At 31.0% G+C, this 15995-nt stretch overlaps 1 protein-coding gene across 3 annotated transcripts in view; it reads left to right on the top strand.

Annotated features, from left to right (window-relative positions):
• The window catches only part of BRINP3 (BMP/retinoic acid inducible neural specific 3), a 406709-nt gene that overhangs the window by 266575 nt on the left and 124139 nt on the right, over nucleotides 1–15995 (top strand). For all 3 annotated transcript variants that reach the window (XM_037014585.2, XM_037014587.2, XM_037014586.2), the window contains exon 6: nucleotides 5715–5951. In XM_037014585.2, the coding sequence (XP_036870480.1) occupies nucleotides 5715–5951 (237 nt within the window). The remainder of the gene's footprint in view (nucleotides 1–5714; nucleotides 5952–15995) is intronic.

Below are 15995 nucleotides of genomic sequence, written 5' to 3'. Positions count from 1 at the left end.
TGTACTGTTTGTGAATCATTGTATTCAGTTTTCAGGACATTATATTATGAAAACAAAACTTCAGTGTCCTGTCTTGAAAAAAAATAAATACAAGGAATAAATGAAGCAACAGTTTTGGGCCTATTATTTCTACTCTTTCCAATTTATATGAGGAATACAGAAGAAGCCTGCATCTCTTCTTCTTTTTCTGTTTGTCAGGCCTCTATTTTCAATTGTCTATTGCAACTTTATTGTATCGTTGAGATACAAAGACCTTTCCAAAGATAATATTAGGAAATCAGTATCAACTTCCCATGTACTCTTTCTTAAATTTCATCTACACTTACCGTCCAAGTATCATTTTTACCTTTCTAACCTCACCTTTAATAGTAGACCTTCTCCATTTAAGAAAGAATGTAAAGCATTCAGGCATGGATCAGTATTACCATGATACATTCCTTTGAAGGGCATAAAAGATTCTGGGTCACTGTATGTGGCAATTGGAAAAATCAGTGTCTCTGAAAAATCTTTCATGAAGGTAGCACAAATGTCTTTGTTTCATAGTTATTTAGTTAGGTAAATAGATGATAGATAGATAGATAGATAGATAGATAGATAGATAGATGATTAGCTGTTTTGATGGATGTATGTAGATATAGATAATGGTTGGTTTGATAGATGAATATAGATGTGGATGATAATATGATATGGATGTAGAGAGATGGTTAGTTTTATGGATGATATCAATATAGATTAGGATAAAGATAGTTTTTTTGTGCATTTTGTTTTGTTTTTAATCCCAAGGTGAGGTAACAAGATCAGTTTCTAGCCCTTTTGGAGATCTTCTGAATTCAGATATGCTATTGAGAGGAGTCTGAAATTATGACAGTTTTTCAGTATTGACCTTCTTCTTCCAAACCTCCACTTTTGTGGAAAAAACGGATTGCTCCTGAAGTAGAATTTGATCAGAGCAAGGAAGGAATCAGTAAGAATTATTGAGGTAACAGCATTTGCAACAAATTCAGAACAAAACCTCATGACTCAATTATCTACATTAGAATTAACATTCAGAAATGAGATGTCAAGAGATGCACACAACACATTCATTTTAACTGAAGACAAATGAAATAAAATGTTTCTTGACAGTAAGTGAACTGGATCTGCCTGCTTGTTGGACTTACAATCAGTTTTGCCACTTGGTTAAAAGCAGACATTTTTCCAAAATTGAAATAACCATATCAGAAACTACAAATTAGTGATGAAAATATATTTGATACATATAAGGAAAAGTAACTCATTAGAAAGTATCAACAAAAACATATTGAAGTTAATAATGTTCCAATTTTTTCAAGCCCTTATTAATTTAACATATTCAAGAAGATACCCATGACTGCAAGGTAACGGGAGTTATTAAAAGTCATTTATGAGGCATTGGTAGTAATTTTTTGGGAAAATCACCAGAAATGAAATTCCCAGTTGGTTCCTAATGTTTTATTTCAACAAAATTGACATAGAACTGAGTTGTTATCAGATAGAATAGTTAATGTGAATGTTACTGATGGATCACTTATGCATCTTTTTTGTTTATAATAAAAATCTAATGATATAGCTTCATAAAACGATTTCATCTATTGATAAAATATATATGTAGAAAAAAAATTTAATTTAGATAAAAAATATGTAGGGATAGTGGAATGAAGTGATGACTTCAAGGACGGCACATACATGGACAAAAACACACTTGCATACCTTGCTCATATATTGTTTTAAAGAGATGATAACCAGATGCTAAATTCCCAGGATTAATTCCACTGTTACTATGGAAATGTGATGTAATATTTTCTTTTAAAATACAGATGTTTGTAATGCAACAGATGACTTACTTGTGGTTTAGTTAATGTGTAATAGAAATGCTAGATGACGAGTTTATCCCGTCCAATTGAGTCCTCAGTTTTTCGCATGATTTAGGGAGTACCTGCAGAGCAGCATTGCTGAGCAGCGGTCAGCACGTCCTTTTCACTGAGCTGTTTGTTCATCTTGCTAAAACACTCATTTGTGTGATGCAAAGTACAATTTCCCTGATGTCTCTCATCAATTTTGTAAATTTCTTATATATTTATTCACAAAATACTGCTTATTTTCTTCTCTCCCTTTATTCCCTATTTCCAATTAAATCTATTTTAGACCTTTCAATCATGACTTATATGTCTTTTACTCTGTATTCTGTATTTTATATCTTTCTGTGTTTTTTAATTCTGTGTTTATTATACTTTTATGATATGTTTCAGTTGCTAATTATGTCTTTAGTTGTGAATAGTCTGCTGTTAAATCCACTCATTATTTCTTAACTCCATTGTATATATTTTTATTTGCAAAATTTCCATTTGATTATCATGTACAGTTTCCAGGTCTCTGTCAAAATTGTTTTGTCATTTAATTTTTGATCTGGTGATTTTGAAGTTAATGCATAGTAGGCTTGATGTCTTTCTTTGTTTTCTTATATACTAGTTATATTTTTATATAATTCTGATGCTCTGCATGAACATTACACAAATAATTTTTTATGATGTTTTCTTCTTCCAGAGTTTTACTTTCATTTTTAGTAGTACCTTAATCCGTTTCTAATTGAGTCACTTGGAAGTATGTTTTAGACCTGGTGAAGGTTAGTTGTTTGTTTTTTTGTTAATTAATTCTTGGATATATAACCCTTCTGGATTCAACCAGTCCTGAGAAATTTACTACCTTTGTCGTGGTTAGTTCAACAATTAAATTTTTGCTTTGTTAACTGGGCAGAACTAGGTAAGACAAAAGCTATGCCCAGTGTTTGGCTGGCTCCCCAAGGAATTCTATTCTTACCAGGTGAGGTCCAGAAATCCTCACTTTTATTGCCTTTCAGATCCCCTCAGGCAGATTATTTTTAGTATTTTTTTTCAGATTTTCTAGTTGTTTCTAGTGAGAAGGTTGATTAAAAAAAAATCTAGTTGTTCACTACTGGACTCGTTCACATTTGACTATTGCCCAGCCTCACAGGCCTGCTTTCACAGTACCCCCGAGGGCCAGAACTCAGCTTCCTTAAGCATTGTCTCGGTACCAATAGACCTTATCTAATTAGAGTCCTATCAGCATTTTTACTCTATTGTTTCTGTACATTAAAAAAAAAAATCTCTAGGACAACCATCAGTCACTCTGACTGTCCACCAAGGCAGTCCAGGTTCTCTCTTTAGGTAACAACTGTTGTTTATGTTAGTGCTCTCGTTACAAAATTACAATGTTTTGAGTGCTCTGTCCCCTAGACCTCTTCCTAAAAATCTTTCTTATTTTTAGTGTGGCTTTATAGCATGCTGTTTTCTTTCTTTTAGGGATAGAGAGGCAGATAGAGGAACGACTATAGCAAAAATACTTACATCTCTGAAGCTGAACTCATCATTTCTTGCCACCAGTCATTTTTCCCCAAATTACTTCTTCAACCTTCTCCATTTCTGCAAAACACGATCATCTTTACAGGTTCAAAGTTATAATGAAATCACATGGTTTATGACATTTTTAATGTTACATGAGTTCTCTGAATTTTTCTCTCTCTCTTTAAATTATGGTTGAGAGAATCAGCAGGTTCCATATATCTGGCCCACATATTTACAGTTACCTAAGATATTTTAATAAATCTGTGCTTTTTCCTGAGTCTTATTAGCAAAGACTTTGGCTTATTTAGTTTGTTTTTAACACTCACTAGGGATATTTTCAGAAGAAATCACTAGATATTTCTAAAGTATACACTAATTTGGTGACCCACAGGTCTAGACATTTCAGAATATTTCTTGCTTTATCATTTTACTCCTCCAAATCATTTGAACATTCCACCTGCCTTACATCAAAAAGTACTGCCAGTTGATTCTCATTCCTCTTCTCATATCAACTAAATTGCCATCATCATTTCCCTAACTTAGACATTTTTTAGTCTTCTGTCTAAACTAATCTTTTTTCTTTATATCTTCTGCTGCTAATAAGTACCACTAAGAATATCCTGCATGGCCAAAAGTCATTTACATACAAATGAATTAATTCCATACACTTGACCCTCATATAGAAACCCAAATAACATTACTCTGAATTTATTTTTCTACACAATTCACTCACTGCAATCTTACAGTCCATTTGCATTGAAACAATATCACTACTTGCTGTTTTAGAAGGTATATTACAAGGTTCATTTGTGTTTGATGTGTTGCTATGTAATCCGTTGCCTTAAAAAAAAAACCTATCTCTTCATGTTGAAAACTACCCATATTTCAAATAATGTTCCACTTTTCATGAATCTTTTTCATGAAAAGTTTTATTAATTTTATGAACCTAATTGCTTAGCTGATTATACCTAGTAAATTATATGTATCCCAAATCGAGTAGCTATTAAATATTAGTATATAATATTATTATATAGTTACTTCTTCTATTTTTCCTAAATATATTGCAAGCAATTTTAGGTCAAGGATATGTCTCAGTTATTCTTACATCTGTATTTTACCGAACAATTGTTTTCCAAATGGAAGGCATTCAATAAATGTTATTTCTTTGGAGTGAACTAATTATGAATAATAAAGTGAGTATTTAAGTGCTAAGAATACTTTTCCTGATCAATTTATGAGACAGTTAATCAGAAAGAATGAGATAGGTATAATTGTCAATATATTTGCAAAGTAGATTATTTTCCTAAATGCTAATTCATGATTTTATTAAATCAATATCATAATGGTTGAGTCAAAAAATTATTATTTTTTTGTTTGAAGGAAACATGTAAATTGTAAAAATCTAGTTCTTTAGTACATATCAAAAAGTCACTAGTCAAACTTCCCTTACTTTTATGTTTATTTTTATCTACTGATTAATTTGAATATTTAGCAATTTTTATGTAATTGCCCTATGTAGCAAGAAATCTTTAAATTGAATCTATATTTTTAATTGCAATATCATAATAAATATAAACCAGTAGATATTCCCAAATATTAAACTTATCAATTTATTTTCATTTTTGATATTTTTCTTAAGAGATAGCAACTTCACTAAGCTTCCACATAGAAAAGTAATGAACTGTATCACTAGGGTTGTCACAATACATGGCAAGGAAATGATGTGTGAAACAACTGAATCGTTCCATCTGCTTCCCCGTAGTCAGTCTTAGCAATCACTCCTGAACAATAGAGTTACATAAATTATATTTTGTTAAAGGCATGAGGTAAGCATTCCCAGCTTTCAAAGTTCTTTTACCAATGCCAAAACTCACTGCATTATGATACCTATTAGATGTGCACTGGTAGTCTGAAAGTCAAAGAAAATATTGGAAACTATTTGAAATCAAGTGGTGATAAATATGTGTATACTATCTCTCTCCAAAGGTATAGGAAATAAGCTCTACATGTTATGCAAAAATTATCAAATTTCTGATGAATTAAGTCAAAGAGCCAATATAGTACATTTAAAAAAACAAAATCAGATACTCTGAGGGATTAAATGGCCCTGTAATTTCCAGGATTCTTAAACAGTATATGGAGTCAGCATATGTTGAAAAAATTATAACTATTTGAAATTTTGTCTGCTTAGGTAATTTTCTAATGATAGTTTTAAGATAAGCATAAATTCATGACTTAATACACTAAATTTTGACCTTTTTTAAATATTATAAATATGCATTATTTTTTTTTTCTTTATTAAAGTAAATGTATTTGCTACGTTTTTTCTTTCAGGGTTGCAAGTACTCCTTCCAGACTATCTTCAGGAGCGTTTTGTACAAGCAGCTTTGAGCTACATTGCTTGCAATTCAGAGGGAGAGTTTATCTGCAAGGACAATGACTGCTGGTGTCAATGTGGTCCCAAGTTTCCAGAATGCAATTGCCCCTCCATGGATATTCAAGCCATGGAAGAGAATCTTCTTCGAATAACTGAAACCTGGAAAGCCTACAACAGCGACTTTGAGGAATCAGGTAGGACTTATATGTTAATGTCATACTTTTAAACATTGCCAACAAAATTATATATTGGAAAGATTATTTTTCCCTTTTGGGAGAAATTAATACATTTTTGGAAGACCTTACTTTTTATGATTATTCTTTCAAATGAACATGTATATCACTTTTATTACTGGTTATTCAGTATTTTACTGTGAGCATTATGCTGTTTTGTGTACAGGTATGTACTATAGCCATTGAGCCTTGCCTGCTCTTGAGCTGTTATATTAGTCATTTAACAAAGATATTCCTTGTCTTTCTCCATACAAGAATTTATCATCTGTTACCTCTGACACCTCTCTGGGCTTCTCTAGTTGCTGCTGAGTTTCACTTGTAAGACAAAATGTGGAAAGTGGGTGTTCTATACCTTCTTTACATTAACATGAATTTCTTGAATGTGTGCCCTTACTTGACTATATATTTTTATATCAAATCTAGATCAATTTTGATTGAATAGTGTCTGTAGGTTTTGTTTTCTTTTCTTTCTGAATTTTTATCAGTGCATATCTGTATGTTTTCAATATTGTGTTTTTGCTGACTCCCTAACTTGTAATAGCCTTTATTTCATAAAACACTGAACTTAAATAAAAGTTTAAGGATGTCTCAACCTAAGGTTAAAAATATTGTTAAAACCACATATAGTAATTTTTTGTAAAAGAATAATAAGAATCCCCAGAGTGTGATGACTACAAATATTTAGCATTTAGTAAAAATTTTTGGACATGACTTTCACAAAGGCAAGAAGTTTTACCTGCCAAAAGATCATATTTATATGCTTGAAGATTATAATTCTTCTGGTGATACATTTAACCAAACAACCTTATAAAGTGACAAAATTCAATATCTATTCATGATACAAGCACTTAACAAATTAGACAGAAGAAAAATATCTCAACAAAATAAAGGTCAGGTATGATAAGGCTACATACAGCTAATATGAGATAAGAAAAGACACAATTCATGGTTTCAATAAAACATCATCTTTTCTGGAATAGAATCAGCAAATTACAGAATAAAAAGGTAGGTAAATAGATTTAGGAAGCATTAACAGATTTAGGTTTTCTTAAGTTATATTTTGATCAAAATAGTGCATAACAAATAATCTTCCTAAAATTTAGCAATATTTCTATTAATATAAACAGGGAAAAAAATGTCTAAAATCAAAGATATTTATTTCCTTGATGCTGTTGGAAAACCTCATAAACTTATCATCTCTAATTCTTTCTAGTTTTCCCAGTAGATTACTCAAAAATCATGTGTTGGACATCTCACATTTTCTATTCTTGTAAAACCATCTGATGTTTAAAAATAATTATGAAATGAAGAACTTTTAGATAAATTACAATATATGGTAGTTCCTTATGGTTAAACAGCACCAAAAAAATCCATCTGCTATCACAATGTATGGTATGTTAACCCGGAAACTCCCTGAGCTCTGTATCAGTGGAACTCACACAGGAATGCTACCCCTTTTATTTTGCTTTGAGAAGGCTATTTTTAAAAAATCACCAAATGAGCATTTGGGCTTTTCTTTCGAGGTAGAATGTAGTACATTGAAGTAGGCCAAACTTCTATTGATAGTAACTAAAAAGATGACTACTTTTTTAAATTATATTTTTAGAGATGTAATAGATCATAAAGGCAACCAAAACCAAATGGACCAAAACACCTGACAGATGTCAGCTGGGGATTCACAGCATCCTTCCTTCCTTCCTTTCTTTCACAAAGCTCTTAATGGTTGTGGAGATGGGAATGGCAAATTCCAAGTTGGTCGACCTAAAGAAATTCATTTTTATCACAAGGGATTTGCTGAATTTGAGATAGCTCTGGATGGTAAAGAACTATTTAAAAGTATTCACAAGCAGAATTAAGTTTACCACTTATTTTCAGGTGCTTAAGAAATAAAAACTTGCTATAAGGAGGGGCTTGAATAAAAACACAGGGGCAGAGATGGAAAACCCTAGAAAGAATGCTGAATTGATACTGAGTTTTACAACTGCTTTTTCCTAGGGCACATTTATCAATTCCAGGAAGAGTTAGAAGCTGAGAATTAAGGGTTAGCCCCTGAAAAATGCTACTTTTCCAGGACAGAGAATCCATAGGAAATTTTGCATTCGTGGTAGATTGAAAGCTTACATGGTTTTAAGTATACAACCAGTCTCCTCTTTAAGGCATTTCCCTTATTTTGAATATACCTGTAACAGATGACTGAAGAGATAAACTAAAAACCTCTGAATGATAGAACTTAATCACCTGTAGTGTTTCAAGTCTGAAATAGCACATGCTCACCAGGTCCTTAATGAAAATTTCTGAAGAGTCGCCCTCTAAGAAAAGGGGAGAACTAGAGGTTGGTGGAGTCTTATGCAGTTATAACCCAGCACTGATACAGCTCAAGTCCTGATACTAAGAAGTTGATCTTTGGTTGATCATCCTACAATGATCAACTCCCTCCCTATAGTGTTTGTTAAATATGAAAAAGGTGACAGTTGAAGTAGTAAAACATTTCTAGAACTTCTGCAGTTCTTTTTATATATGATGGACATAAAACCCTAATTTATAACCTAAATGAGCAGACAACACCTCATGGCTAATATTAAAGAGAAAAGAAACCAGACGATAGATGTAAGATTATCCAGGTATTTAAAGTAGTAGGAAATATTTTCAGATAATTATTATTAAAATATTCAAAAAATAAAGTAAAGGAAGGATAAAATACATGGTGATATTGAAACATTCACCAGAGATTTAGAATCTATAAAACTGGAATAAAAGACATTCTAAAACATAAAAATGCAGTATCTGAAATCAATAACTCAAAGTTTTGTTTTAATAGGTGTTTTGGCACAGTGGATGACAGGATTTGTGAACACGAAGGCAAGTTAATCAAGTAGACAGAAATGGAAGCAATAAGGAAAGCAACACAAAATACTGGGTGCATGCATAAAAGGCATGTGATAAATGCATAAAAGTCTAACATTTTAAAATTTGAGGCATAGGAAGAATGAAGGGGAAAAATGGCACAAACAATATGCAAATACATAATAGTTACAAATGTTTTAAAACTGAAAACCTAACAATTCAACCTATAGATTCAAAAAGCAAATACAAAGCTAAGAAAACCAGAGATAAGAACATCGTAACAAAACTCTTGGAAGAAAAAGGAGAAAATATTCTGTAATATATTTTTCTTTTAATGGAGTAACAAAAAGCCTGACTTATCAAAATAAGAACAGATTTTGATATTTTTAAATTTCTAAAAGAAAATAACTATTGATCTAGAATCATATATCACTCTGCAATATTTTCAAAAACCGAAGTTGAAAATACATACAGGTTCGGCAAAGATATGCTACATAGATCCATGCAAATCAAAGCAGAAGAAGAATACTAGAAGTAGCAAAATATGTAAGTAAATACAAGTGAATATCAACTGTGCAAAATAATAATTACAATGTTATTTAGAAATAAATACACATAGGATTTTAATATATGACAATCGTATAGTAATATGTGGTGAATGGAAAGGATTAATATTATCCGCATTTCAGTACTGACATTGTTAAGAATGTATTAAAAGACAATTTGTTTTAGAGTAAAATAAATCAAAGATATATGTTATAATCTGCATAATAACTACTAAGATAAGGAAAAAGATCTTAAAAAGAAAGAAGTAAAATAATTATTCGATTACACCAAAATAAAACAATGAAGTAGAAAATGGGAGAAATTATCTGGACATATAGATAAATGCAGTGTAAAGGGAAAGGTTTGGACTGTCTTTCAATAAATTGTGTTGAGTCAGATATAATCTCATTACAATGGTTATTATATTAAATATTCTATTTTCCTTCTGCATTAAATATTCTAAATAAAAGGCAAATAAGCAGGACTGTTAAAAAGAATAATAATAGTAATAATAATAATAATAATAAAAAACTATTTGCTGTTTGCCAGAAATATGGCAAGGACATAAATGAGTTGAGATTAAAACACAGAAAAAATATGTAATGTAAATACTAACCAAAAAATACTAGAATACATTTTAAAACAATGTACATTAGTTGCAATAAAAATATTTTGTAATAATAAAATAGTACATTCCACAAGAATATATATCATAATTATTAACTTATATGAACTGAAAAATAAAATTTCACCACACCCATTTAATAGGCAAATACGACTTCATTCCAGACTATTGCAATAAAGAAGGAGACTCAAAAGAGGAAGAAAGATTGAAACCATCTCTGAAACAAAAGGCAAGAGGATTTTTAAAGCACTGGGATTAGCTCACGGACAAGTACTACAGGACATTAATAGAAAAAGTGGTCAATGTCTTTAGGGCATGTGCTTGCTACTTGTCTTTTATAGAAGTCTCCTTTGCACAGAGACTGGGAGATAGGTGTGTTTCCTTTCACTTCGATGACTGCATTTCAAAAGGATGACTCCCAGATCCTTGAGAAAGACAACAGTGATTTGTAGGAGATTTACATCTTAAGGTACATAGAAAGAATTTATAATTGCAGGTTTTCTGAAGGAAAGGGAGGTCAGGGGCCTATAGTCAGAAAGAAACCTGTGTAAAGTTTAGTCAAGCTGTGAGGAATGTTCAGGCCCTCTTGGCCAATATCCAATTACAGAGTCCCCAGAACCATGAAGAAAAATTTGACAAAATTCAAAGACACATACAAAACGATAGTGTAAGATTTTAACACACTTATTTTAAGAATTGATAACAACCAAGTTGAATATAAGTGAAGATGTATTGAAAAGGAAATTAGCAGACTTGACTAAATAAAATATATAGAACACTGAACCAAAAAAAAGAATTCATATTTTTCCAGTGCTCATGGAATATTTATCAAATTTCAGTATATGTTGGATCATAAAATTAGCCTGAACAAATTCCAAACGATTGAAATCAACTAGAATATATTTTCTGTTCACAATGGAGTGAAACTGAAATCAACAACCAGAAAAATGGGCAAACTTCATCTGCCAAAAAGTTAAAGGCGAGTCTTCTAAATAATCCATGGAAGAGAGAAAACTGAGTCAAAAATCTATCAAAGAAGTTATAAAAAAGTGAAAATATGTTGACTGAACAATAATGAAAATAGGAAAAGTCAAATGTGTAATTCAGGAAAGAATTGCTTGACAGAAATTTATTGATTCAAGACATATTATAGAAAGAAAAAAGGCTGGAAGTCAATTATTTAAGTTTCACTATTAACATTTTAAAGAGTAGTAACTTTCTTCTAAATTAGAGAGAAGGAACAAAGATGGCCGAAGAAATTAATGCAACTGGAAGCATTTAGCAGGTAAAAACCATCCACACAGTCAAATGTTGGCTCTCTGAAAAGATTAATAAACCTAATAATTACTATGAGTAATTAAGAATAAATTGAAAAACATAGCAGATCACAGTATCAAGAATGTGAAAGGACATATCACTACAGATACTACAGAAATTATAAAAAATTATGAGGATATCATGAAGAACATTAGACCAATAAATTTGACAATGTATATGAAACTCTTACATTTTCTCCAAAAGTAGATTTATCAAACTTGACAGAAAAAGAGATCAAAATCTAAATTAATTATGTTAAAAATGTATGTTATTGAGATGCTTTTCCCAAAGGAACTGCTTTCAGTCAGAGTAAGAGAATTGTACATAGTCTTTCTTACCAGCAAAGCAAAAATTCTAACAAAATATTATTAATTACTGAGAGCAATATATAAAAATACTATATTTAGACTAATGAAATTTATTAGAGATTAATTTAATTTTAAAAGGATCTATCTGTTTTCATCACAAATGGGAAACAGAATTAAATAATGAGAATATCTCAGTAAATTCAGGAACAAGATAAACATTCATGATTTTTAAAATAAATCTTTAAGCAATCTTGGAAAACATGGAACCATCCATATTTTAATCAAGCATTTCAGATATAATGGTGAAAATTATAAAGCTTTCCCCCTCAGAGCAGAAATGAGACAGTGATATCCATTCTCACTACCTCTATTGAAAACTGCACTGAAGGTTCTACTCAGTGCAGTTATGCAAGAAAAAAGAAATATCAAGTGTTTGAAAGGAAGAATAAAACCATCATATTGAGAGATAATATGATTGTATACATAGAAAATTTAAAAGAGAAGTTAATTTAGCCAGTTTGTATCATAAGAGATCAATATACAAAATAGTTTGCACAGCTATATATCTGGAACAAAGTGAAAATAAAATTTTAAAAGTTGACACCAGTTTCCAAGAGGAACACAAAAATATCAAACATTTGAAATAAATCTAACAAAATACATTTTATAGTGATATATCTCTATACTGAAAAACACAAAATATAATTGGGAAAAAATATAAGGGACACCTAAGTAGAGGGTCATATCATGTTCTTGGATTTAAAGACTCAAAATGTAAAGATTTCAAGTCTTCCCAAAATAATCTGCTGTACACATTTCTAATAGAAAAATCACATTATTTCTTCTCACCTAGAAATCAGCAAGATGATTCTAGAATTTACATAGAAATACAATAGATCTAGAATATCCAAGACAGTCTTAAATAGAATAAATTTGGGAGAATGTTAGATATTTAAACCTCATAAGTATTAGGAAATTAAGAATAGACATACTTATCAATTGAAGAGAAGAGGGTCCAGAGAGAGAACTATGTACATACAGTCTCCTGATTTATGTCTAAGGTGGCCCTGTAGTGCAGAGGAAAAAAACACGATTTTCAATAAATGGTGTCAGGTCCATCGTAAATCTATATGTAAAGAAAATTAATCTTCGCTCTTACTTTATACCAAAAAACAATTCCGGATTGATTGCTGATCCAAATATAAAAAGATCTTTAAAATATAAAATCTTTAGAAGAAAGCATAGGTCTTCCTGAATAAACAAAAAATGTTATGAACAGAATCCCAAGTAATAACTATTAAAAAAAAGATGAATTTGAATCTTCTGTCCTCAAAAGACACCCTTGAGAAAACAAGAAATCAATCTAAAGAGAGGAAGACATATTTGCATTACATTTGTCAAACAGAATTCCTATGGAAAACTTGTAATCAATAAGAAAAACACAAAGAAAAAAGAACTGGTCAAAATATTAACATCTTGAAAAAAGAGGAACTCCAAATGGACAAGACTCATATGACAAAATGTTCAGTAGCATTAAGTCATCAGAAAAAAGAGATAAAGCCATAAAGCCACTATATAATACAACTATATACCTACCAGAATGGCTAAAAGTAAGAAGAAGGAAAAAAAAGTAAAGAAGGGAGAAAGAGGGAAAATAACAAGTGAAGTGAGAATTTAGAACAACTGGGCATCTCACATAATAATGGGATTCCTCTTTAGAAAATATATTTGCCACTCTCTAGAAAAGGCAGATATATATATATATATATATATATATATATATATATATATATGCTATATCATATGCTATGACACAGCAGTCTCATTCTTATGTAGAAACCGAAAAGAAATAGGTACATATTTGCAACAAAATGTACAAAAGTGTTCATAGTAACATTATTCTTAATACTCTGAAAGTAGACACTACCAAAATGTTTATGCACAAAGAGAGAAAAGAACTCATGGTATATTTGTACAATGGAGTTGTATAAAGCTAAAGGAATGAATCATGCACCCATAATGATATGGATAAATCTCTCAAATACACATTGAACAAATAAGCAAGACTCAAAGGTATATATACTATGTGAATCTATATGTAGTAAATATAAAAACAGAAATAGTTCATCTGTGTTATTCATGTTAAAATAATGGTACCAGCAAGAGCTGATGTGATGGATGAGGGCCTAGGATCTTCATGGTGCTAAAAATTCATGGTTTCTTGACCCAGAGGCTGACTGTAATTGTACCTTTGGTTTTTTAACATTCTCTGAGTGTATACTTGTACTATGTGCATTTTACTGTATTTATATTAAAATTTATTTAAAATATTAAAAATAAGAATTTTGGCATCAAAATAATCAGAAGAATATAAGCCCAGAAAAACTGAATGATTTTAAGTTTGTAAAGCCTACTATATGTTTATGCCTAAATTTATAGTGAAGTTCTCAACAATTAATCAGTTATACTCAGTGGAGAGAGATTTTGAACAATGAATTGAAAGCTAGTGTTAATAATAAGTATGAATTTTTAAACATTTTTTTACATTTTAATATTTTTTTTGCAGTATAGTTTATATACAATATTACATTGGTTTCAGGGATACAACATAGTGATTAAACAATTATCTACGTTACTAAATGTTCAACCTAATAGGTATAATTACTACCTGTCAACACAGAAAGATTTTATAGTGTTATTGATTATATTTCTTATGCTCTATCGTCATCCCTATGATCAATTTACATTATAATTAAAAATTTTGTACCTTTTTATTTCCTTCACCTATTTTACCTACCCACACTCCCTCTCCCCATGAAATCCATCAGTCTCTTCTCTGTGTCTATGAGTCTGCACTGTTACACATTGTTTTATTTAGATTCACATATAAGTGAAATTACATTTATCTCTCTCTGTACGGCTTATTTCATATAACCTCTAGGCCCATCCATGTTGTTACAAATGGCAAGATTTATTTTTATGACTGAATAATATTCCATTGTGTATATGTGCCACATCTTCTTTATCTATTCATCTACTGATGGATATTTTAGTTGCTTATATATTTGAGCTATTGTAAATAATGTGGTAATAAACATAGGAGGGCTATATCTTTTTAAATTAGTGATATTGTTTTCTTCAGGTAAATTCCCAGGAGTGGAGTTCCTGGGTTGTATGGTATTTCCATTTTTATTTTTTTAGGAACCTCGATACTGCTTTCCACAGTGGCTGGACCAACTTAAATTTCCACCAACAATGTAGAAGGTCTCCATTTACCCCACATCCTCACCAACACTTGTGATTTCTAACCTTAGGTATTAGCCATCTAACTGGTGATATCTCCAGTGCATTTCCCTGATGATTAGTGAAGTGGAACATCTTTTAATGTGTCTGTTGGCCATCTGTATTTGTTCTTTGGAAAAATGTCTATTCAGGTCCTCTGCTGGTTTTTTGATTATGTTACTTTTTTATATTGAATTGTATTAATTCCTTAAATATTTTGGATATTAGGCCATGACTGGCTATATCATTTGCAAATATATTCACCCATAACAGATTGCCTTTTCTTTTGGCTGATGGTTTCCTTTGCTGTGCAGAAGCTTTTCAGTGGGATGTAGTCCTACTTGTGTACTTTTGCTTTTGTTTCCCTTACCTGGTGAGATATATCCTAAAATAAATTACTCATGCTGATATTCAAAATGTTCATGCCTATATTTTTTTCTAAGACTTTTATTGTTTCATGTCTTACATTTAGGTCTTTACTCCATTTTGTGTTTACCTTTGTGTATGGGTTTGGGAAGTAATCCGGTTTCATTCACTTGTATGTATCTGACCAGTTTTCTCAGCAGCATTTATTGAAGGGACTGTCTTTTTCCTATTGTATATTCTTGCCTCCTTTGTTATAAATTAATTGACCTGTAGGTGTGGGTTTATTTCTGGGCTTTCTCTTCTGTTCCATTTACCTACTCTTTTTGCTAGTACCATCTGTTTTAATCTGTAGCTTTGCAGTAGAGCTTGAATCAGGGTGATACCCAAGCTTTGTTCTTCTTTCTCAAGTTTGCTTTGGCTTGTTGGTGTCTTTTGTGGTTCCATATAAATTTTAGGATTATTATTCTAGTTCATTGAAAAATTCCATTGGTATTTTGACAGGGACTGCACTGAATCTTTAATTGCTTTGGGTAGGATGGACATTTTGACATTATTAATCCTTCCAGTCCATGAGCATGGAGCATCTTTCCAATTACTTGTGTCTTCACTTTCTTCCATCAGTTTTTTATGTTTTGCAGAGCACAAGTTTTTCACCTACTTGGTTAGGTTCATTACTAGGTATTTCCTTGTTGAGGAAATTGTAAATGGAATTTTTTT

This window comes from Manis javanica, chromosome 14, assembly GCF_040802235.1.
Source record: "Manis javanica isolate MJ-LG chromosome 14, MJ_LKY, whole genome shotgun sequence".
Classification (NCBI taxonomy): Eukaryota; Metazoa; Chordata; class Mammalia; order Pholidota; family Manidae; genus Manis; species Manis javanica.
This window is presented reverse-complemented; position numbering and strand designations above follow the sequence as displayed.